Raw genomic sequence first — 23281 nt, forward strand, 5'->3', positions numbered from 1 at the left:
TCCCCATTCCACACATTTGTGCATTACTTTGTTTTAACGTAGCACATAGTATTCAAGGCCACCTCATCCATATTATAGCTAACTAGTTCCCTGACAACGTATTGCGTAACAAATCAATAAGAGCAAAAAGCGCTCAAGTGTAAACTATTTTATTCTAATAAGCATTGAAATTCATCTTCTATTTCGGCTGACACCTTTGCTAAAAAAAAAAAAAAAAAAAGCAGATGGGGATGGGAGAGATAAGATGATACCCTGTCACGCCAGCTATCGCTCTCTCTCTCACACACACACAAACACACACACACGCACCGACGGCGCTGTGAGGAATACTAATCAACCTGTTTGCCGTCAAGTGCAGCAGGCAGCTCGGTGCGCAACTTTTTCATTCAGCACGCACTAACACGTCTCTGCCAGCGCATCGTTAATAAAACGTGTGTGAAATGTGCATTTCTCTTTGACTGAACCGTGAGCTGGCTGTTTCCACTTTAGTCTCAATTGCCTCGTCTTTTTTTTTTTTTTTTTTTTTGATGTGCGACAAGCCGCCGGAAAGATTGTATCTAGGAAGAGACAGCTCACTACCTACGCCACCTCTAGCGAGGGAAGCCCCCCACGCGTTGCGCGCCTGGATCACCGGGGATTTTACATTTATATATTTATATTCAGGCTCTCTCGCCCGGCGGCGCGTGTGCACGCGCGCGGCGCGCTTACACGTGTGTGTTCAAAAAGAAGCCCTCGGACTCCGTCCTCAACAGTTGCCACCAGAAGGAGGGAGAGAGAGGGAGACGGCAGACTGAGRACCGGACGGACGCCGCTCTGCCCGGCTCTGCTCCTGACATGCAGTCGCTCATTTCTCCGGTGACCAAAGCCATCCTAGTTGCGCTCTTCATCTTCGCCATCCTGCTGATCCTCTATGTGATCCTCTGGTACATCTGTAGGGACGTGGACTGCGACCACGGAATTTGAGGATTCCGTTAAAGCGGGGAAATAACGGGAAATCAACAATGGGGCGCACAGAGGAGCCCAAAGAGTCCTGTCTCATCTCGTAAGTGCTGTCCTGTCATGTCTTTTTTTTTTTTTTTTTTTGCACTTAAGTCGTGCGTAATTTGGGGATACTTCTATATACGTCTGTGTTTATGTGCACACGCGCATTCCTTACGCGCGTAATGTGAAAAGGTGAAAACCAGCGTGCGCCCCGGTACCACAGACCTGAGGAGAGCCCCTGATTCCCGCCCCGTTTAACTTGACAGCAGTCATCCATCACGGACGCCTTGTGCAATGGAACACGCTGTTATAGCGGAGAATAAAATAAAAAATAAAAAACAAAAGGTGGCACAATGTCATGAGGAGGTTATATGTGTGCGGGCTTTTAATCAGAGAAGAAGGTGGAGAGCGCCAGTGACATTGCGGTAAAAGACGTGCGTGTCCCTTAAGGTCAAGAACAACAGTGTTTACCTCGTGTTCCCAGCACCACCAGCACCACCACCCCCTCCTCCGTTTATATATACCCGCTGCATTAGTTCGTGTTCAGTTCAGCTCGGTCTTTGAGGAATGCTTTCATGCTGGCATCGCACGTCCAACGAGATAACGGGATTATCTCCACCGGTTCCATGTGCGTCTGCTTCCTAATCTGCCTTGTGCCATGTTTTGCGCCCTTATCGCGAATGCTCCGCTAATGCTTTTTTTTTTTTTTTTTTTTTTTTACGCATAGCGCAAATTCATTCCCACTTGACGTCCGTGAGCTTGTTTCCACTCACTGTGTTCAGTCTCACTTGATTCACTTTCAAAACCCGCACCTGTGCACGCAAACAAGCGCACTGCGTTACTGAAAGGGGATTCTCCTCTGTATTACCCCTGAATACGATAGCTTTTGCATAATCCAAATTATACGAGTGGCGTGGATGCCAATTTTCATTTTCTTCAGTCATGATTAGAAAAACGAACTCATTTCGCTCAAATTAAAGTAGAAATTGCAAGGACARATCAAGGGCATGTTTTCTTTTCTTTCTTTAATTTGAGCATCGTGAGAAGGGATTCAGAGTTTACCTTTTCACCTTTCTCCGAATCTATGGGGCATAAATTCACGCTGCTCCTCTTAATGGAACTAAAGGGAAAATGGGGGGGGTGGGGGGGGGATGCCCCAGTCCCCTGTGAAACATCTCTGACTGGTAATTACTGAGTGATAATGACTGGCTGCAGCTCACTCTGTACTTAACCCACTTCATTTTTTCATGTTAACACCACAAACTCATGAGAGGATTGCAACAGCCAGGCATCTTTCTGTGCCCAGAGGGGCGGCTGTGTGTGTGTGTTTGGAGTGTGTGTGTGTGTGGGGGGGGTGAGGCTTGAACATTTCAAAAAATGTCTTATTTTGGAGCTATAAGTGCTTTCCACTCTGAGCTGGATGCAGCCATGAGAAAGAAATCCCGCAGTCTCCCTAAAATGTTAGAAGGACTCTCCTGCCGAGACAAGGAGAATCCTGCTGGACTGGACCGCAAAATGATTTTTGCCACACTTGAGTTGGAAAGCAACAAGCCGGACTTGCCCCTTTAAAACACACACACGCACACACACAATGCACACTGATTTGCACGCTGCATAAGTKACTGCCATGTGCCTATCCAGTAATGACTGCTGCTGCAGCTGTTGCTGTCTAATCTGGTGTCCTGGACCGTTGTCTGAGTGTGTTAAAGAACGAGAGGGGGAAAAAAAAAAAAACTCTGTTTGGGTGACCATGGATGGCTGTCCAGTTTGTTAAGGAAGAAAGGCAGCATGTGTGACAGCGTGGGAGGGGGTTAAACACTGACATGCTCCAGAATTACTGATAAAAGTGGAGCAGGAAAGGCTCAGCGGGACTCAGCATGGGAGTCAGCTGTGAGTGTGTGTGTGTGTGTGTGTGTGCGTGGGTGTGTGTGTGTGAAAGTGTGTAAATGTGCATGGATTTGTACCTTTACAGCATCAAATTCACTCAAGTTTATTGAAAATGGTATTCATCACTAAATACSTATGTGGCATGTCAACTGTTTGGACACTGTTAACTATACAACAATCGCTTTAAACTTTTAACATTGAACCGCATAAAGTTGTGTGCAACTTCAAAGTAGAAGGAAAATGATATGTGGTGTTTGCAATTTGTATATGAAAATTTGAAAAATGTGGCATTCATTTGTACTTATATGAAAGAAGGTACTTTGTTTAAATTGGAACAATTTAAATTTTGTGGCTTACTTGTGAAATTGAACATGTAGCAGAGCACTAGTATTGTACATCCACCTGAATACACCATCCCCACTGGTGGTGACGGCATCATGCTGGGGGCATGCTTTTCTTCAGAGACAGAGAATGTGGCTATTGAATTGAATGCAAGAAATGCAATAAAATGGTTTAGATTAAAGCAGGTTCATTTGGTGAATGACCTCGTCAAAATAAAGGAAAAGAAAATCTAAATGAGAACCTGTAACAAGACTTGAAAATTGCTGTACCCATGGACTCTTCATCCAATCAGACTGAGCATTTTCCAAAGAGTTTGAGTAAAATTTAACCTCTAGATTTATAAAACTGGCAGGGACTACTTTGACTAGGTCTGTTACAAAAAAATCTCAGTAAGTTGCATTAAAATATTTGTGCTATTTTGTGATGAGTCTGAATACTTTTACAAGGCCCTGGATGCAGTCGGATTCTTCTTTGCCACTTTTGCATATAGTTGTTTTCCATCCATCCATCCATTTTCTTGCACCCTTGTCCCTTRGTGGGGTCAGGAGGGTTGCTGGTGCCCATCTCCAGCTGACGTTTCGGGCGAGAGGTGGGGTACACCCTGGACAGGTCGCCAGTCAGTCGCAGGGCAACACAGAGACACACAGGACAAACAACCATGCACACACACACTCACGCCTAGGGGCAATTTGGAGAGGCCAATTAACCTGACAGTTATGTTTTTGGACTGTGGGAGGAAACCGGAGTACCTGGAGAAAACCCACGCATACACAAGGAGAACATGCAAACTCCAAGCAGAAAGACCCCAGGCTATGAATTGAACCCAGAACCTTCTTGCTGCAAGGCAACAGCTCTACCAACTGCGCCACTGTGCAGCCCTCCTTAGTATAGTTGTTTTCTTTTTTCATTAATTTGTATCTTGATGGTCTTATCCAAAATGTTGACCAGCTCTGCAGGATTTTTTTCATTGGGAAAGGGAATTTTCCCAATATTATTTCCCGTTTTCATGCAGTGCAATTTGTAAATGGAGACATTTCTATTTTATTGACCAGTTTAGTATCACAAAACAGTTTAAATGATGTCAACGCCGTACAGATGTTTGTTTTAATTCTGATTCATTCCTGCAATGTTGTTGACCAGGTAGATTTTCTTTGGATCTCCTCTGACTGGAGAAAGAGCTAACGGGACTAAGAGTGTGTGACGGTGCCAGCTGTTGTTGCTGAAGCAAAAAATTGAGATCTGTGCCTACCAGCTACATTTAAAAGTTTTGTTATTATTTCATTTTTGCAAACTTTTTGTTTTGTAATCTGGTTTTAACGTGGTTTCAGGATACAGAAACCGATAAATGAGAAGCACTCTAGAAAAATGCCACATTTTGCACCCAGACAGAGAAGAAGGAAAGTGGCAGCATCTCAGGTTGGAGATCATTGACAGACCTTGAGAAAGTGGTCAGAAGTGAAATAAGATTGGATGGTGTTCAGTTTGTTATAAAACTTTGATCTTTGGATGAAGGTTTACATCAAAACCTTCATCCAAAATGGTTTTGGTGTAAAAAGCAAAACTCTTAAAAGTATCAAAATAACAACACAAACTGTGTCAAAACAGAAGATTTTTCCAAGTTTTCTTACTGTTTGCAATTTATTTGTTTTTGGTTATCTAACTACTTACCATTTAACTTTTGAGAAAGAAAACTCAAAGATTTTTGGAAACGCACAGGGTTGTGAATTCTTCATGAGTTAAATGCTTTTTTATTTTGGCAACTGAATAGTTCTTTGATCACGTAAAATATCTTTTACCTTCAAACATCAAATTAGAATTCAAAAGATAATCATGTGTGGACATTTTATTTTTGTTCTTTCTTTTTATTGTTGTTTTGTTTTTGTGAAAGTTTGCACCTCTGAGACTTTTTTGTTATTCTTCTAGAAATTGGCCTAGATGCAAAACTCTGTGAGTTGGAAAACGACTACTGTACTTCACCCTTAACACTCTATCCACACAATGAAGTAGAGTGGTGGCAGCATCATGCTCAGGATATGTTTTCCTTTAACAAGAACATGAAAATTGATTGAATGGAAGGGAATGTGATGCGAAGGAAACCTTTTAGAAGGTGCAAAATATTTGAAGATGGGCCAGGGGATCATCTTCCATCAGAGGAACAACACAAAATTTACAGCCAGTGATTAGATTGGATTGTTTAGATCAAATCACATTCATGCCTTGAAGTGGATGAGGCTTAAATATGAAAGAAAATCTATGGCAAGGCTTGAAAAGTGATGTCCACTGATGCGCTCTTTTCAATCTGGTTGAACTTGAGATGAAAATCTTGAAACTACATGTGCATTGAAAGTTGGTCCTACAAAGTAGAGGTTCAAGGCCATACCTTTCAAATTTTTGTAGAAATCTAATTTTATATTTAAATTCCCAATTTTAAAAACAGCTATTATAGCAATGTCTTGTAAGGATTTTTTTTTCATCAAAACTTTGATAAGCTGAAAAATTGATGATAGCAAAAAAAAAAAAAAAAACGTTAAACCAGTTTGCTACAACTGTAATTTTGTAGTAAAATCATCCTTTGCACCGTCAATATCAGCATTCAACATATGAACACTGATTAAGAAATGCGATAATATTTACAGCATTGATGAAAACACAAAACAACCCCCAGTGTCAGCGTTGAGGATCACAAATATCCATGCGTCGGAAAGTTTTTCTTCTTTTGAGCATTAATTTCTACTGAGTATTTGTCTGTACAAATACTTAAAATCAAATCAAGGTCAAAGAATGACACACAAGAAGATAGAAGTTGTATTTCTAAAAAAGGCATAATCGACTTTTATGTGTCACTATTTCCATTTTCTAGAAAGCTTCTGTTTGGACGTAGTCACTGGTGTTGGGGCATGCTGTTATTCATCACCTCTTTGCCTCTTTCTTCTCCCACTATCATATCTGTCATATGGACAAGCAACTGTCCCAGACTTCGTTTAGACCTACACGCCTGCCAGCGCTGAGTCTCACCCCTGCTCACATCATCCCTGAAAGCAGTGAAACAGGGTCAAGATGACCCAGCACCACATATGTTTTGTCCTCACACTGAGGATCTTAAATATGCTCTCAAGAAGATAAAGCTCTTCAACACTCACAACTGCACACACACCTCAAAGCCATAAAAATAGATTGTGAGTGACTCAGCCGTTATGTAAAGTCCATCTCTGATAGGGCCGCCCGGGGCTGTTTATGTCAGTTTAGCTTGATGGCGCGAGAACTGAGGTGACACATGTCTGCTGTGTCCGAGTTTCGCTGCACACTCATGCATCCATACACACACACACACACACACTCTTCCCTGGAATATGCCCGGGAGCCACTATTCCATCCGTCTTTGCTCTTCCTTCCTCTCAGAGTCTCTGTGCGGGCCCCCCATTGGACAAAGATGTGATACAGTCAGCGTAATGGACTCCCTCCAGCCCAAACACTGCACATAATAAGGATTAGAGGGGACTGGGATGCAGACTTTGAGTTAGACATGAATCATATCCACAGCCCCTTTGGCCAGGTAGACAACCCAATGGGGAAAGTTAGAGGGAGCATTGCAGGACTTGGAACCAGAGCAAGATGGATATTTTCATCTAAAAATCATATTTGCTAAGCACGTGTATTGATTTTGTCATCACTTAACTAAACATAGATGAATACAAATGCTAGATTAAAGTTTTATCTGCAATACAATATGCCCTGTGTTGCTTAAGCATTCGCCCAGTGACTTATGCAAGCTTCAGTTCACTTTCTAGAAGCAATTTGGTGTGTTTGTAGTTCTTAAGCACACATGAATAGCCTTTTTGATGGGATTTTTAGATTACCTTTTTAAAGTTGACATTCTAAGATACCAATTTTTGATCTATCTGCGGAGATCTATAAAGCAAAGAGCTTCAGTTGTATAAAAGGACTGCAAGTCAATTTTCCACGTCTTAAATTCCCACCTTTGTTCCAAGTCTACACCTTACCATTTCATCCCTTCCTTTTTTCCTTTTGTACCTAGAAAAAAAATCAACTACGTATTGTGTATTATTCCATTTGTCTTGAAATTAATTTATACAAATTATGGAGAAAAATACTCATAAAAACTCGATCTCCTTCAATTCAACTTTATATTAATTTATGAAAACTTTCTAAACAAACAGCATTACACCCTTTTCATTTATTTTAATTTAGCCCCCTGCTTGTGGGGCTTCAGCCTAACAAGCAGAGTAGTTGTCTTGTGATCTGAAGGTTGTGGGTCGATTCCAGCTTCCTCCTGCCACATGTTGGTGTTCCCTTGGGCAAGGCACTTAGCTCCAAGTTGACTGTCAAGGGGGGGCATGAGGGTGTTTGCATTTTTAAGTCCAACTGGGATTTTCTCTGTTGCTAAAACTGCTCAATTACATTAATGTCCCAATTAAACATCATTAAGTATTGTTTCTGGGCTCCATTACATGTGCATAAGAGTTATTTTTTAAGTGAATTTATGCTGTTTTGAAGGGGTTTTAAGTTTGGCCAACAGCTTGTCACTTATATCACACATTACACAAATCAGAGGAGGCACTGAATATTACTCTGACATGATAATAAAGCTAAAATGTGTCAGTGCTTGAAGCTGCATGACTGAGCAGAAACAGTTATTCTGGGTGAAACACTGAAAAAAATGAAGGCCTTGAAGCCGAAGACTCACATGCACACGCACGCACACGCACGCACGCACGCACGCACACACACACATCACCATATAAATTCTCAGTGTTCAACTAATCCTAAAGTGAGAAACAGAAGGGAGGAAAGCAGAAGAAGGATCTTCCTCACAGTCCTCTTTCAGTGCCAACAGGTTTCATACAGGAAGAGGCGCACACACACCCACAAACAGAGACTAACAGAGTGTTAAATTAAATGTGTTAAATATTGTGTGTGTACCTTTTCCTTTGTGTGCGTGTGTGTTTGAGTGTGTCGTTGGGAGTTAATGACAGACTTAATTGGTCCAAGCAAATATCCCTCCCACTGCTCCTCATTCTAAATCTACTAATAGAAAGACATCCACTCCCCGTCCCTGATGACATTTAGGGGAAAAATGTAGTGGTATGTGTCTGATGAAGTAGACCTAAGATGTTTTTAAGTCCAAAGTCCAAAAATTAGCACACAAATTATACAAAACAGAATTATAGGACAACATGAAAATTCCATACCATCTTCCTAAAATGAGAATTTCCATATTGAGTTTTTTGTTCTCATTTGTGTCCTTCCTGTCTTTTATTTTATTTTTAAGCTATATATGAAGTTGGATCATCACCTTGCCCCAGGTGTATTTCAGGAAACTGTTGAAAGGTTTTGGATACATCTGACATTTCCGAAGCAGTTTTTTTTTTTCAATCTGAAACCTGAAGAAAAAAACATGTAGTTTAAGGCAAGTTAAAATCCACTGAAGGCAGGTGGAAGGAATTTAATCTTGATAGTTATATACTGGTAAGAACATTTTGAAACATACATATAAAAAACAATAGCACTAAACAGTTAGTGAAAAAAATCAGGAGAGTGGCAATGTTAGATTATTATTTTTTGTGAACAACTTGTTACAGATAAAGAAACAGTTCAAACCTTCTTGTTATTTTAAAATTAGGCTTATGTGATCTTAATGATTTACTAACAAATATCTGAAAAGCTTTCAACTTCATGTTACTTACATCAAATTATATCTCAATGCATTTTAACAATCAATATCCTGATCAGTCCAATTAATTCCAATACAGATACATGAGAATACGTTATACTCAGTCCAGTTCAACACAAACTATCATACAGCACAATCAAATCTGGTTAATTTAATGAAGATGGGTAAAAAAATCTTTATATAAGGACGTCTACTGCACCGCAGCAATCTTTCATACTGAGCAAGAAACCAAGAATTTAGCAACAGTGAAGTACAGTTAATTAAAATAACTATCTTTGGGTCTGCAACATTATTATCAGTAATAGTTTATTTACGTGTTGTAAAAATATGGACTTATTTTTGGTATTTGTGGTAAATCTGGTGGAAAATCAAAAATCACTGGCAAGTCGCAGATGGTTCAGTGCTTAATTAACATAGCTCCATGTAGAAACAGACATCATTTAGTAAAAAAAAAGAGAAAATAGTACAAAATGTAACATTGTTGTGGAGTTGTGGACTGTCAATATCCCTTAACATGATGCTGTTTCCCACTGAAGTTACATTTCCATTTTGAATAATTTTTTTTATTGCAAACGTCAACTAAAACAATCTATGTCTGACTAGCTGTTTGCCACAAACCCCTCCAAGTGCTTTCAAATTTCTGAAAAGCTCAAGGTGATGCCATCTTCTTGTTACTACTCCAGATAATAGAACTGTTACTGCAAATAAACTCTGTGTTGTATGATGTTAGACCCAGGTCCCATGCTGCATTTGACCACGATGTTGAAGGGTCTCCCACATGCAAGAATTTCAGTTTCACTTTCAGTGTTTACAAGCTGGCCTTTGGCTTCTCTCCCTCTGGAAAAGTTATAGAGGCAGCAGCCTCAGATGACACAAAACCTTCCAAATCAGCTCTCCAGGAGTCCACTGCCTTTTCCACCCACCCACGTGTTCTGGTGAACTCTCAGTCATCTAAGGAGCATAAATATCGCCCTGGATCTCCTCTCATGGGATTCCCATTCGTCTTAATCATCTAAGATTTTCTGTTTCTACTTTTCTTTATGGACTTTTCCTGTTTTAACTAAGTCATGAAATAAAACCAAAACTGCTGTGGGTTGATTTAACCCTTCAGACACTTTAATTAACAGTGGATTGTTTCCAAAGAGCTTCAAGAGAGTATAGTACCATAAGTACTATGTTCAATTTATTATAAAATAAGCAGTAACCAAAAATAATACATGTCTGAATGAAAAAAAATCTCTTTCTGTTACTAAGTGCAAAAGATTATTGTCTTGATTATGACCCTGACATTACGCACAAATGTGTTAGTTTTCTGAATAGTTCATTAAACTAAACAAATAGAAAATCTTCAAGCTTTCTTTAGCATAGTTATTGCAATGTACCACAGGTTTATAAGACATTATTATTTGATCTAAACCATTTCATTGTACTTCTGGCTGTATGTTTAGGTTTGATAGGTCCATAAGACAACCGCATGGTACGTTAAGGTGGAGCTACTGACATCACACAACACAGTCCGTTGATTAGGAGACAAAAACGTCACTGCAAAAAACATGAGACATACTAGTGTATCATGTTTATCGTCATACTAGTACGGTGATTGGGTTTAACTCTGTCATCCCAGGGAGAAATCAACTGGTGGTGGAGAAACTACACCAGGTCATAAACTTGCGTACCAACCGGCACCTGAATGGGGAAAGTTCACCTTCTCTCTAGTCCTTTGCCATAAGCAGTTTTTTTTCTGTATTTAGCTCAATCCATCTTGCAATACACTATGTCTGATCCCCTTGTCTGGAGATGTATCCCAGCCTTGTAGATCTTCATTATGCTGTTTGTTCACCAAGGTTCTCTGAAGCCACTGTGATGATATTAACTTTAAATTGCACAAGAACGTATTAGATGACTAGTGAAGGCGACTGGCTTACTCTGGGTACTAAAGGACAGAGGGCTGAAAACATATGCACTACGCATCTTTTAGGTTGTAGGCAAGAAAACCCTTGGGGACCAGGCTTCCTTGCATATGCACATGCAGAGTATCATTATTGGCTAAACGCCATGTAGCCGGCAGCTTTGTCTGTCAAAGCCTGAGCTTTTTAAGCCTAACCTTGATTCTGTGCTTCTCAAGTGAAGGGAGCTTCTGAAGGAAAGCTGCGCAAGATGCAGCTCAAACTGCCAGAAAAGGCGACATTGATTCACACAGGCTGTTGCACTCCTAAGATCAAATTGCCCATGACACACCCAAACAAATTCCCTTCTTCCAGACACAACACCTCAAATCTCCCTTGGTGTTTCTTTTTTTTTTTTATTACACAAAAACAAATGTATTAAAAAGAAGGACACGTCAAAAGTCATTTTCTGCAAAAAGTTATTGAAAAATATTATTTTCTTTCCCAGATATGCAAGTCCTGAAGTAAATATTACATTTTAACTGTCAGAGCACACATGCAGATCCAAAAATCCCACTGAGCCGTTGTCAGCCTGGATTCCTAAGTAAGACAAGTTGTGCTTTGCAGTCAGCCTGTAGCTGTCATAAAGGACTGGGTGGCTGTCGGTTGGAGCTATTTTGATGGTGTTCACATGTTATTTACATCACACACCCTCCTGTCATGTACTGTTCCCAGCTTGTCTCCTATGTGTCTTCATCCTGTTGTGTGTGTGTGAGTGTGTGTGTCTGTGTGCTCCCTGATGTCCCATCATCCTAAATAATCATCCTACAGTCATGCGTGAGATGCGATTTCCTTTAAACAATGGCAGGCCAGTTCGCTTTGCTGACCCCCTGAACCTCTCAGGCTGCAGAACAAACACTAGCATGTGCACACGGCCAGACAGAGAAACACACCTTTTTAACCCGCCTTAGTAGTACTGCACACATATTTAAATGTACACGCATCTGCAGACTCATGATGGTACATTCTCTTTATGTTACTGCTTATTTGTCTGCCTTCCAGAGCAGACTTTAATAACTGAGGCTAACCGCTTGACAGTGATGCTGTTCTGCCCCGAACTTAACTATTGGACTGTAGGCAAGACACAACTTAATACTGATTATTTCCCTGTCAGGGGAACAAAAAAAAGGCTGCTTCATACAGTGAAAGCCCCAAGCCTGTCTTTAGTTGAAATGATTGTAATTATATTGAAATGAGGGAGAGCTTGGTTGACCTGCTTTGAATTTCAGTGATTATTTAGCTGTCTCCTTAGCCAATCGGTGGCCATCACTGTTGCAGTCTGCCTATGCATGTTTTCTCATGGGAGTCATATTGGTTTTGATTGATTTATTTTTGTTCACATTATGAGTTGTAGACGTACTTAGTTACTGGAGTTCTTAAACACCCATCTTCCTTACTTGAACGCTATGTTCTCTTGTCTTTTCCATTTTGAGGAGGGACAACTAAGGGAAACTGACATCTGTGTCATGTCCTATTTATAATAGCATCACTTATTATCAAATTAACTTGTTTAGTACACCAATAAAGTGGTAGAATTGTACTGCTAAACAACACACAATAATTGACTCAAATTTTATCCATTTTCATATTAATATGCGCTCTAATGAAACAACAATTTTGTCTGCAAATGAGTTTACCATTTTTTCAATAATCTTTTTTACACAATATTGGTAAATAATGGAATATTTGTGAATTTTACTCAGATAAAATGAAACTATAACTAACATAAACTGCAAAAATGCAAAGGTCATGTTATGGGAACTGTTAGATGTTTTGTAACAAACTATTTTCTAAAATGTGAATTCCTGATGTGTATTTCTTTAAATCTTTCAATAAATTTCAATATGCTACTATATCTTCAGATAAATTACTGTTTTGATTTTGAAAAAAATTTATAAATATTAAAATAAAAATAAGACAAGAATGAAATAAAGGAGAAGGACATGAAAAAGTGCCAAAGCATACGTGGAAGGAACTGAAGCAGCCACTACTTTATCTTTTGTGTTTTGTTACTCCAAATAGTTACGTTTAAGTCTTGATCTGAAAGATTATTTGTCTTCATTTGCTGTCAAAAATAAAAAGAAAGTGAGGAAACTAAACCATTTATATTCGATGTAGAATTGCAGACTGGCAGAAGTAATTTTCAAGGAAGAAGGGATTTAAATCCTGGGTTATTACTGTTAAAATGCAAAAGGTGAAAAAAGGATGACTTTCATTTTAAGGTAATGATCCTTAGCTCACATCATTAACCATAGTCAACGTTGTATAGGGAAGACATTATAAATGCTGGGCATGGATGGCTAAAACAGCCTTTAACATCACTAGTGAGGGGACTGAATGAAAGCAGTACAAGAAATCAAAGGAATTTCACAGCAGTAGGAAGCTTCTGTTTGGAGAATGACTCACATATGGACTGAGAGATTCTGTCATTACTTAGGAAAACATTTTTTCAAATGAGGATACTTGCAAATGATGATTTTTTTTATAACATGATGACTTCTTGCTCTTTTCCATTTCTGTTACTTAACAAAGAAAAGTGATAAATAAAAATGACTTCAAAATCTGGTCGTCATGCATCTTCTTATGTTGCCATCTTCGTTACCAAAACTCTACAAACAATCTTCTTTAGTTTATTGGTAATATAGATGCATCAACTCTTTATACAATCATTCAATTGTTCCTCAAAATTACTTTAATCTGACGTTCAATTATTATCCTATTTAGTCAGGGTTAATTGATAACAAGCTGAATGGAAAACAGAGGGAGAAATTATATAATACAATACAAACCAACATAGTACACTGTAATACAAAGCGCGGTATTTATTTGCAAAGGTTTTTAATTAAGTTAACCCATTAAGTATCATGACGGCACTGGTGTCCACGTTGACCCATGAACTAACATGTAAGCATCTTGGGGTGACAGTTCAGGGATTTTAAGACTGATAGATAATGAATGGATGAGTGAAATTAAACTTGCAGTACTGATAATGCTTTTCTTATGACTCAGCTCCAACCAGAAAGAAGAAATGCACTCCATTATATCTGATAGACTGCATCAGATATAATGGAAACCCAGTATTTGCAGGGGTTAGGGATCGCCTGTGAATACCTAAAATCTGGATATATTTAAGTCACCCCTCTAAAAACGCTTACTCATTCCTATTTTAACAGTTCGAACACAAAATATACCACTAAATACACAGTGAACCCCATTTTAGAACTTCCATAAAAGCTAATATATACAGTATTCCGTATTTACGCTCTTGGGGGGTACACTTGACACATTTATCACAGGTGATTTTGGCTTAGAATTTAAAGTACACTGTGATTTCCATTTATAGTAACAGGTGTCCTTTTAAGGGATGGAAATAAACCTCTAATGTGGGCACTTTGGCTTTTAAATAAATTAGATTATAGTTGCACAGTCACCAATTACTTGAAGGATATAACATTTATTTGCTGCAGTATGTGAATGCGTTATGCTGACAAAAAAGCTGAGAAAGCATTCAACTAATTGTGAAAACAAGAAAATAATGAAGTGTTAAATAACAATAAACTTTTTTCAGACAACATTTCTTAATGGCTTTAGGCAAAATGCCTAAATATGTGTCAAGAGTTGAATTTTTCCAGTTCAAATATGCTCTCCATCCAGTCAGATTCAGGTTGGGATATTTTGAAGGGAAGAATTTGCACAAAATAGAAAGAAAGTTGGGTTCTAGATGTTCTAGAGACATGTACCAAAATACTATGTTACTTCAAGAAGTCTTGTATGTCTCTACCAATTTTGAAAGTCGGTTCTAAGCATTTGAATCAAGAGGGATAAATAAACATCCATGCCACACTTTTCAGATTTTTACCTAAACTCTCAAATCTGTATGAGCTTTGGTTATTTTGCAATACAAAGAATTGGCAAACATTTGAATCATTAGATGCATAAAGCTAATGAATTGAAGTGGAAATGGCAGCAATAAATATGTTACATTGTTCAAACTTTTATTTGTAAGAACAATAAAAGATTCATGCTCCCCCCCCCTTCTCCCGTAGTTTTCAGTGAAGCACCACATTTTATGATTTATCAATTTAAATCCCATTAATATTACATTTTGTAGCTGTGACATGTTGAAAACTTGAAAAAGTTATTTTGCTGGGCACTTCTTGCTTTAGGTTTTATTTAACGGTTATCATGGCAGTCTCCAGTAGGAGCAGATGGTTGTGACAGACTGAAATGATCCCAGGAGAGGAAAAGCTAACTGCCAGACCATCAGTCAGTCAAAAGTCTAACAGCGCTGCGGACAGAGGCTTCTTCAGCTCTAGACACACGCTCTTAAAGCCTGTCTGGGGAAATTATGGATCAGACTGGAGTGTCAAATGGCTGTTGCTTCAGAAGTATGTGACCTCTCTGGCAGCAGTTAATGAGGTAGTCAGTGAGCTGAAAGAAGCAATATGCAGGAACTACAGAGAAGGCGCATCAAACAGACTCCTCTGTATGACACAGTTTTCAAACTGTCCGGCCAAGTTGTGGGAAGAGTTGAAGGCATAATATATTTTTGGGACAACTCTTCAATGGAAAAATATTGTCAAAGTTAACCAGGATTCGAATTGTGTGTCATACAGAATTGCAAGGAGGCGAGGATACAGAAACGTCGTATTGGAATGTGTCCCACAGGCTTGCATCGCTCTGCCTGTCTAGATTGACTGATTTCTGCTGCTTTTGCACACCCTGCCAAAGATGTGGGCTGCCCTTCGGTTTCGTCTTGTACCTGCTATCAAGCTGTACCTGCTTGGGTTTAAGGTCCTGCTGTATCAGCTACTAAACAAACGTTTAAAACTTCCAGGTTAGTTCATTTCGATTTCAGTTGTTACACCAAATGTTAGACAAGTTGTTAGCTATTCAGCGTTGTTTCGACTCCTAGCAGTAATGTAAGAGTCCCCTTAGTTAACGTGAGGATGTATGCATATTCATAAGCTGCCCTGCCCATTCTAATTTTAATTCAGTGAGTGAGCCGTTAACTTTATTTTGTCACGGAAATTACCGTGTTATGCTAAAGTAGCCATGCTAGCTAGGTTATACAAAAGGCTGAAAACACTGCTTTAAAATGTTTTCTTGGGTTGATTATGTTGCCGAATTTTCCGGGATGACCTGTTAATTACACCCAATATAAAAATGTGCGATTCGAAGCGTTTTTGTTTGTTCCAAGGGGATTTGCGATTAAATAGTCAATTTTTAAAATGCGGTTTGGTTTGGAGACATTTAAAACYCCTATAAACTCATGTCCATCAAAGAAAGCGCTTGGCCACAATCACCGTTGGTCAATTTAATTTGCTCATATTTAATGTGTGAAAGCAGCACATCATGTGATTATTCTATGAAAAAAAGTATCATGAAATACTCTTATTATTCCTATTACAATATTATGCCAGATGTCCACGATATCAATCTGCATCCAAGCTCTCCTCTCTGATTGCGATATTTCACACACCGATATTGCAAAGAGAATTTTGCCTGCTCTGGGTACCAAGCTACATTTTTACAGCTTGGCACTGATGAACTGATCTAGAGTTCATGGAGTTTGAATGAAAATTATTCTACATTAATGGATATCTGGCCCTTATTTGCTCTGTAGAGCTGTCTTGTGATAATGTTTATTGTGAGTTGACAATGCATCAATAAAATAAATTAAATTCATCAGTTTCATATGCTAGCATATACATAGACCATAATTTAGTTATTTTATACTTGAAGTCAAAATGGGTTTTGTAGACTGTCAACAGCGTAGGTTAGTTATATGGAATTCTTACATGAAATTACATTCTATCTGATATATGTGTCCTCTTCTGACTCTGCCAGTGATGCCCAGACAAGATGGCAAGGTTGCCATAGTGACAGGAGGAAGCAGGGGAATCGGCTATGAGGTGGTCCGGCATTTGGCTAGACTGGGAGCACATGTTATCATAGGTACAGTATCAAGCACCACATCACTCAGATGAAGATGCAAACACATATATGCAAAGGTATATCCCCAGAGTAAAGGTTAATTTCTTTGGTTGTAAAAGAGATAACAGTTTTAATAGTTTTATTATGTTTATAATAAGAGTTTTTTTTTAAGAATAGAGTTATAGTATTTAAAAAAGATACTACAGAAAATGAAAATTCTGAAATATAGCTAGTTTTCTATTGCTCTACCAGTATTTCCATTGTCATATTGCTAGCTATATTATTTTTTTCTTTAGACATGACCCCCAACAGACCACTTAAACTTACCACTTAAAGCACCGTTACATTGACAAGAAGCTGGAACCGAACCTTCTTGTGATTGCATGGCGACTGCTCAACTCACTGAACCACACAAATAAAATCAAACAAATATCACAAATACTATTAAAACTAGAAACCTAAAACAAGCCACAGGTGAATCACTGGACTCCTATGGCTTCATGAGCGTCTACATTAAAGTGAAAATCGAAGGTGATTTTCACTCATCTGCCACCTGCTGGCTCGTCTTTTGGTTACTTTAGTAGTTCCTATCTGCCCTCAGGTGTCTCCCCAACCTGAGCCAGTTCAACTTATGACTCACAGCAAGATTGCTCCTAAAAGGGGAATCAGGAGCCACTCTCAAAAGCTGTGCTGCACACTAGGAAAATATGAGAGTCTGAGAGAAATAGTTTTCTATTCAGTTTGGTGTATTGTGTGATCTCTCATTCTGCATTACCTAGTTTAAGTGTTATTAGGTGCAATTTGTGTCTAAATTTAAATTAGCCAATGTGGTGCAAAGTGGTTAAACTGGCCTCTTAACAGGCCCACATATGGATGCAATCAAAATTTGTATTTGTAGTTCAACATTTTTAGTGGCCAAAAAGAAAGAAAAAAAACTCCCACAAAGAAATACTGATTGCAGTTAAAATGCAAATCTCTATTTGTGTGCCATATGTAAGAACAGTGAATTTAGTTTCAATTCCTAAAACAAATAATAAATAATGAACCTTCCTGCAGAGGTTTGTAGCACTGTTGCTGTTTTGCAAACATTTCTTAGTCACAGAGACTACACTGTAACAAGATCAGCAACATTCACTATTATGCTTTGACTGTATAGGAGAAAGCCACAGTGTTTGCTAGAATTATAGTTGTACAATAATGAGATTTGCCACATAGAAGAGTGTGCTATGGATGAATAAGTAAATCACACAAGAACTCAGTCAAGTGTCTATTCCGGCTTCAGACAATCCCTTGTGATTTTTAGACTAATCCCACATCTGATAACGGCGCACGTATCTCCATTGCAAATCCACCAACTGAATTCATGAAGTGTGAATATTTATGGTAAAGTGGATCCCGCTCTGATAATGGAGTGGATGCATATTTCAGGTAGAGTGTTAGCATAGTGCTTGTGTGAGGAGGAGGTGAGTTTGTTTTGAGCCTCTGCTCCGTGGTGATGGAGCAGAGTTATTTTATTTTAGCAGAGTGCCTCGCTAAAATAAAATAACTCCTTGAACTTTTCCACATTTTGTCACGTTACACCCACACAACACTTGATCATATTTTTATTCTTTAACTTGGGGGATCAGATAAAATATTGATTTATTTTGATAAATAAATTAGTGTGGGATTTCAAAAAGATACTGTTTAATCCAGAAACAATACACAGTTTACTTAATTGATTCACTTTAAAAAAAATGAAGTTGGTAAATAATTTGTTTGCTCCTTACTTATTTTTTTTGCTTACAAACATTTTAAAAGTCTGGTAGTGTTTTCCTTAAATCCCCGTGTATTAATAGAAAAATAAGTAAAAGTGAATTTAAATTAACATAATCTTTAATCCCCTATTTTGATTTCCATCCATTCTGGAAAATACCCAAATTTCTTAGTGTAAATATCTTCATTCATCCCTTTGGCAATTTTGTTGTTAATATTCAAAAGACCAATGACACTGTAGGTGATAACAGGAACAGAAATCAAACATAGAAGTGATAGTGTGGTGATTTCAAACAGAAAAAAATAAAACAAACACGAGTGACTGCAGTTATTTTTCATGGTTAAGGAACTCAGTTTGTAAAAGATGTCTTGCATTCGTATCAGACAAAAATAATCCCTATGAACATGTTCCTTCCTTTTCCTGTCCCTGATAAATTCTCCTTATCTTGCAATGCCTCTCGCAGGTATTTCATGCACAAGTTCAAGACTCACATCTTTTTTGATGGATAATAATGTCACTGCGAGCAGATTGCACTTGTCAGAACTTCATAAACCTGTCTGCACAATTTGTTTTAAAACTCCCCTTTGTAAATGTTTCTGTCTTAAATGGGGCAGCTCTGTCAATATTGCAAATATATCGTCAACAGCGAAAGGAGCAGAAATCATACCTCTCATTTATTAACATTTCATTACAGCTAAATAATAAAACCTGACAGTTTTTGTATTCTGACAACTAGATAAAGAATATGCTGAGCACTTACCCTAAATCCAGCTCAGGTATTTGTTTCTGTTGTTTCTTAACTCTAATGGCAATCAGGAGTCCAACAAGGTGAGATGCATTAATTTTGTGTTTACAAAAACTATCTTTCCAAAGGCCCATTTTTTTTCTGTATCATGGCAGAGCTTATCTGTAGTGCATTCCAATAAACTTCATACCCTTTAAACATTTTCATATTTTGTCACAGAGCAGCTATACACTTCAAAATACTCTACAGGGATTTTATATGACAGGACACAACAAGATATCATGTAATTCTGTAATGTAAGGAATTTATAAATGGTTTTCAAATATTTTAAATAAACATGTAATTGTTGAATACTACTGGAAAGTGAACTTCCCTTCAGTCTTTAAACTTTTTGCAAGTTCTAACTTCTAGGATTTCCTTGTATTTCTTTTCATCGTTGTTTTTGGTAACTCATGAAGGACAGCATTCCAGTGGCAGGATGCTTCCATCACCATTTTACACCATTGTAATTGTAACGGTGTGTTCAGGAAGCTGAGTGTTAATATTCATCCACAAAACAATGTGAATGTGCTTCAAAAATGTTCTGTCTTGGTCTCTGTGTCGACTGATTTGTTTGTTATACAACTTCTGAACAAAAATGGTTGCACAGAAGTTTATCGAGCAGCTTTGTCTGGAAACAGCTCAGTAGATTTTCTGTAGTGTAACATCTGTTTATTAATGTGCCTTTTAAGTGATTGTCAAAAAGAATAAAACTAAAGGACTGAAAGACTCCGACCTTCTGCTGTCTGCTACCTGTGTGTTTGTGTGACCCTTGTGCCATTTCATGCAGAGAAGCCGCATGCGTGAGCCTTGACTGAACCACAGTGCATCGGGGCAAATAATGCTGTGCCCTTGAAAAGCCAAGTGTAATAATCCGAGATTAGTGTGTCAGAGAGGAAATGTGAATGTGTGTGTTGCCTTGTAAAGGTTTAAGTGAAACTGTTGGTGTGTGTGTTTTCATAAGTTTGTTTGTCAATATGTGGCAAATTCTTACATCAGATTAAATATTCAGATATTTTTATGGCGTCGCATTTTGTTAAATGATAATTTCCTGACGTTTGTATTGATTTGGGTTGTATTTGTTTGGCAGACTAACTCGTGACGTTTTTCATACTTAGTTTTGTTTTGAATGTCTATCGTTCTAAAATTAAGATGAGTTGTCCAGTAATTGCATTTTTCTTCTGTGTAGTCCAGCTAGAGACACTTGTCTCACTCCTTTTTGTCTTTGTCTCTGCATCATTTTACTTTAGGTTGCTTTGATGTTTTTTTTTTTTGGATGAATTTAAGAGGTACATGTAAGATCTCTTAGTTAATCCAAAAATGTTCCACTTCCATTTCACGTTAAGCTACATAGAGGATCAAAACTGACATAATTAAAGATAAAAACAGAAATAAACATATTTGTGCTTTTACTTTTAATTATGTCAGTTTTTCATTACACTACAGTCAGAGGCTGAAAAAGTTCTTTCAGAATTATTGAAATATATATTTTTAGTTTCAAGTTTAAAATGCAAGATTTTTCATCAACTAAAATAAAAAAATAGTAGTACTGTATATTTTTCAAATGATACATTTTTTTATTGCAGGCTCATGATTTGGGGATTTTGGTGAGGTTTGGGTAACTTGTTACATTTTTGTTCCACTGTGAAATAAATTCTGCATAAATCTAATAGAAAATATGGAATTGTTCATTTGTTTATTGTCAGTTTAAATCTTTTTAAATTTTATATATATTAAGACAAATCTAAAATAGTTAACCCATCCACTTGTCATAAAAGCACATATTACATAAACATTTTAGATTTGTTTTAATTTTGCAAAAGCAACCTATAATTTCCAGTTTCTAATTTCACCCTTTTTAAGGATTCTTGTGAGTACCTCGCCTTTATTAAAAACATTTTTGATCCATCTTTCTTGTAAAGTGGCTCAATTACTTCAAAAGCCAGATGTATCATTCAGATCCAGTGCTTTGGATTCATCACATTTTTTTAGGGTTGTACAATTCTGAAATTTGCATATGAACAGTGTTGTTTTATCCTGTTTTTCTAAAGCTTTTTCCACTTGTGTTCTCCGTTCATATCTTTTTAAGGACAATGTGCACCATGCCAAGAAATGCCAGGTGTTTGACTAATAGCTCCTTGGAACCTGCTAAACTGGTGCAAAAGCACTATTTTATGCTTGTCAATCTGTGTTATCCGAGACATCTTTCAGCTGAAGGAATATGAAGAGATGACATGCTGTAGCTAAATTTTGTCTAACCGTCCTAATAATGGTCCACTTACATGAAAAGAGCTGTTTATTGGGGCCAGATTATAAAGAAATTCACAGTAAAATGCCTTAAAAGTCTTTATTAACATGTCTTAACTTTTTAAAATCAATGTTGCAGTCTGTATCAAGAGTTCAATAAGTTAAAAAAAGATGTTTATAAAATCTTTAACAGGTAGTTCTTAACACCGGGGAGCTTTCATCCAGTCTTCATTTAATTTGAAGGACCCGTCTTGGAAATACGGTTTTGTAAAATGAAGAAATAGAAGACTTGCATAACAGAAAAGCTGCGTGTATTTCTCTTTTAAAAAGCCTCGAAGGCCTTGTCAGACATAATATTCATCTGTGTCTCTGTGTATCTCTATTTTAGGTGGAAGGGATGAGCAGAGGGGTCTTGCTGCCATCAAAAGGATTTGTGAAGAGGACAAGGAGGCCAGAGGTAACGCTGTAAACACATTAGCATTCACGCAAATACTTCTAGAAAAGCAGATTTAATTTAGCAATGAAACGTTTTGTGGAAAATCTCAGTCTCAGCTTTGTTTTTAGAATCTAAGCACACACACGTACCTGTTTGCACACCTGCCGGCACATAAACAGGAGCTTTAATTAATCTATTCTTAACTACTTGGAGTGCCCATGATGAACAAAGACATAAAAATACTGCAGGAGTACAAACAACACAAACACTACACTTTCAGTTGTTTTCTCGCTCCTGTTCTCTACATTCAAAACCAAGGCTGACCAACAGCTGTAAACCCACAACCTGGCAACCATTCAAATTTGTGCTGCCATGTTGATGAATTTGAACACAGACATGTTTTTCCAGTGAAAGATGTGCTGCGCCACGGCAGAAAAAAGAAAACTGTTTCTAGAAAGGAGGCAGGAAAAGAAATGAAGCCGCAGAGGAGGTGATAGAGATAAGAAGAGACAATTGATAACTGAAATTTATCTCTTCATCGACAAAAGCTTACTAAAGCTTAAAGGGTTCTCTAACTCCGGTGTTGAGAAATTAAATCGGCTGACCTTCAAAGCACCATCAATTCCAGCAGTGTCATGACAAGGATGTCATAACTTATTCCTTTCTCTGCTGAAGAGGCCTTGAGTTTGAACTACACTGTATTTCAGTTGTAATTGAAGTTACTGACTTGAATTCCAAGTCAAACTATACTTAGCTTGAATTTATTGGTAATTATTTTGTAAAACAGTACAGAATACACATCACTAGTAGACTTTATGTTTATTTGCCCCTGTTAGATTAAGCAATAGTTCAAATATGTGTGAGTTTTGGTTCTTTGAATTAGGAGCTGCGCCAATCAGAATTTTTAAGATTTCCTGTCTCTAGATTTCCAAGGTTTTGACCTTGGAAATCTAGAGGTTAATTTAGCCAATTCTAGTTTATCCTTAATTATTTTTTTCTTGGAAATTGTACATCTTTTCTATTTGTTGGTTTTTGTTTGCGAGTTTGGATTTTCCATAAGCAGCAACTTCAGTTTTTTCAGTCAACATTTTGTTTCACTACCTACCATTTTCCAATGTGGGGAGTTTTCAAAGTTCATTTTATGTGTTACTGTAATAATAATAATAATAATAATAATAATAATAATAATAATATTTTGGGGGACCTATTAAATTGAGTGATCGATGGGTGGTCAACAAAATGCTTTAACTGACTATTTTCTCCACCTACAATT

General features: G+C 37.8%; 1 protein-coding gene across 3 annotated transcripts in view; it reads left to right on the forward strand.

Moving 5' to 3' along the window:
• The first annotated feature begins 319 nt into the window (after nt 1-319).
• Nucleotides 320-23281, forward strand: part of LOC103461464 (dehydrogenase/reductase SDR family member on chromosome X-like) — a 40226-nt gene continuing 17264 nt past the window's right edge. Inside the window, exons 1-4 of one of the 3 annotated variants that reach the window (XM_008403769.2) lie at nt 320-1042; nt 15465-15685; nt 16699-16806; nt 21961-22029. In XM_008403769.2, the coding sequence (XP_008401991.1) occupies nt 15580-15685; nt 16699-16806; nt 21961-22029 (283 nt within the window). In that variant the 5' untranslated portion in view covers nt 320-1042; nt 15465-15579. The remainder of the gene's footprint in view (nt 1043-15464; nt 15686-16698; nt 16807-21960; nt 22030-23281) is intronic. The other 2 variants (XM_008403763.2, XM_008403774.2) reach the window with 2 other exon arrangements.

This window comes from Poecilia reticulata, linkage group LG2 (genome assembly GCF_000633615.1).
Source record: "Poecilia reticulata strain Guanapo linkage group LG2, Guppy_female_1.0+MT, whole genome shotgun sequence".
In the NCBI taxonomy this organism is placed as follows: Eukaryota; Metazoa; Chordata; class Actinopteri; order Cyprinodontiformes; family Poeciliidae; genus Poecilia; species Poecilia reticulata.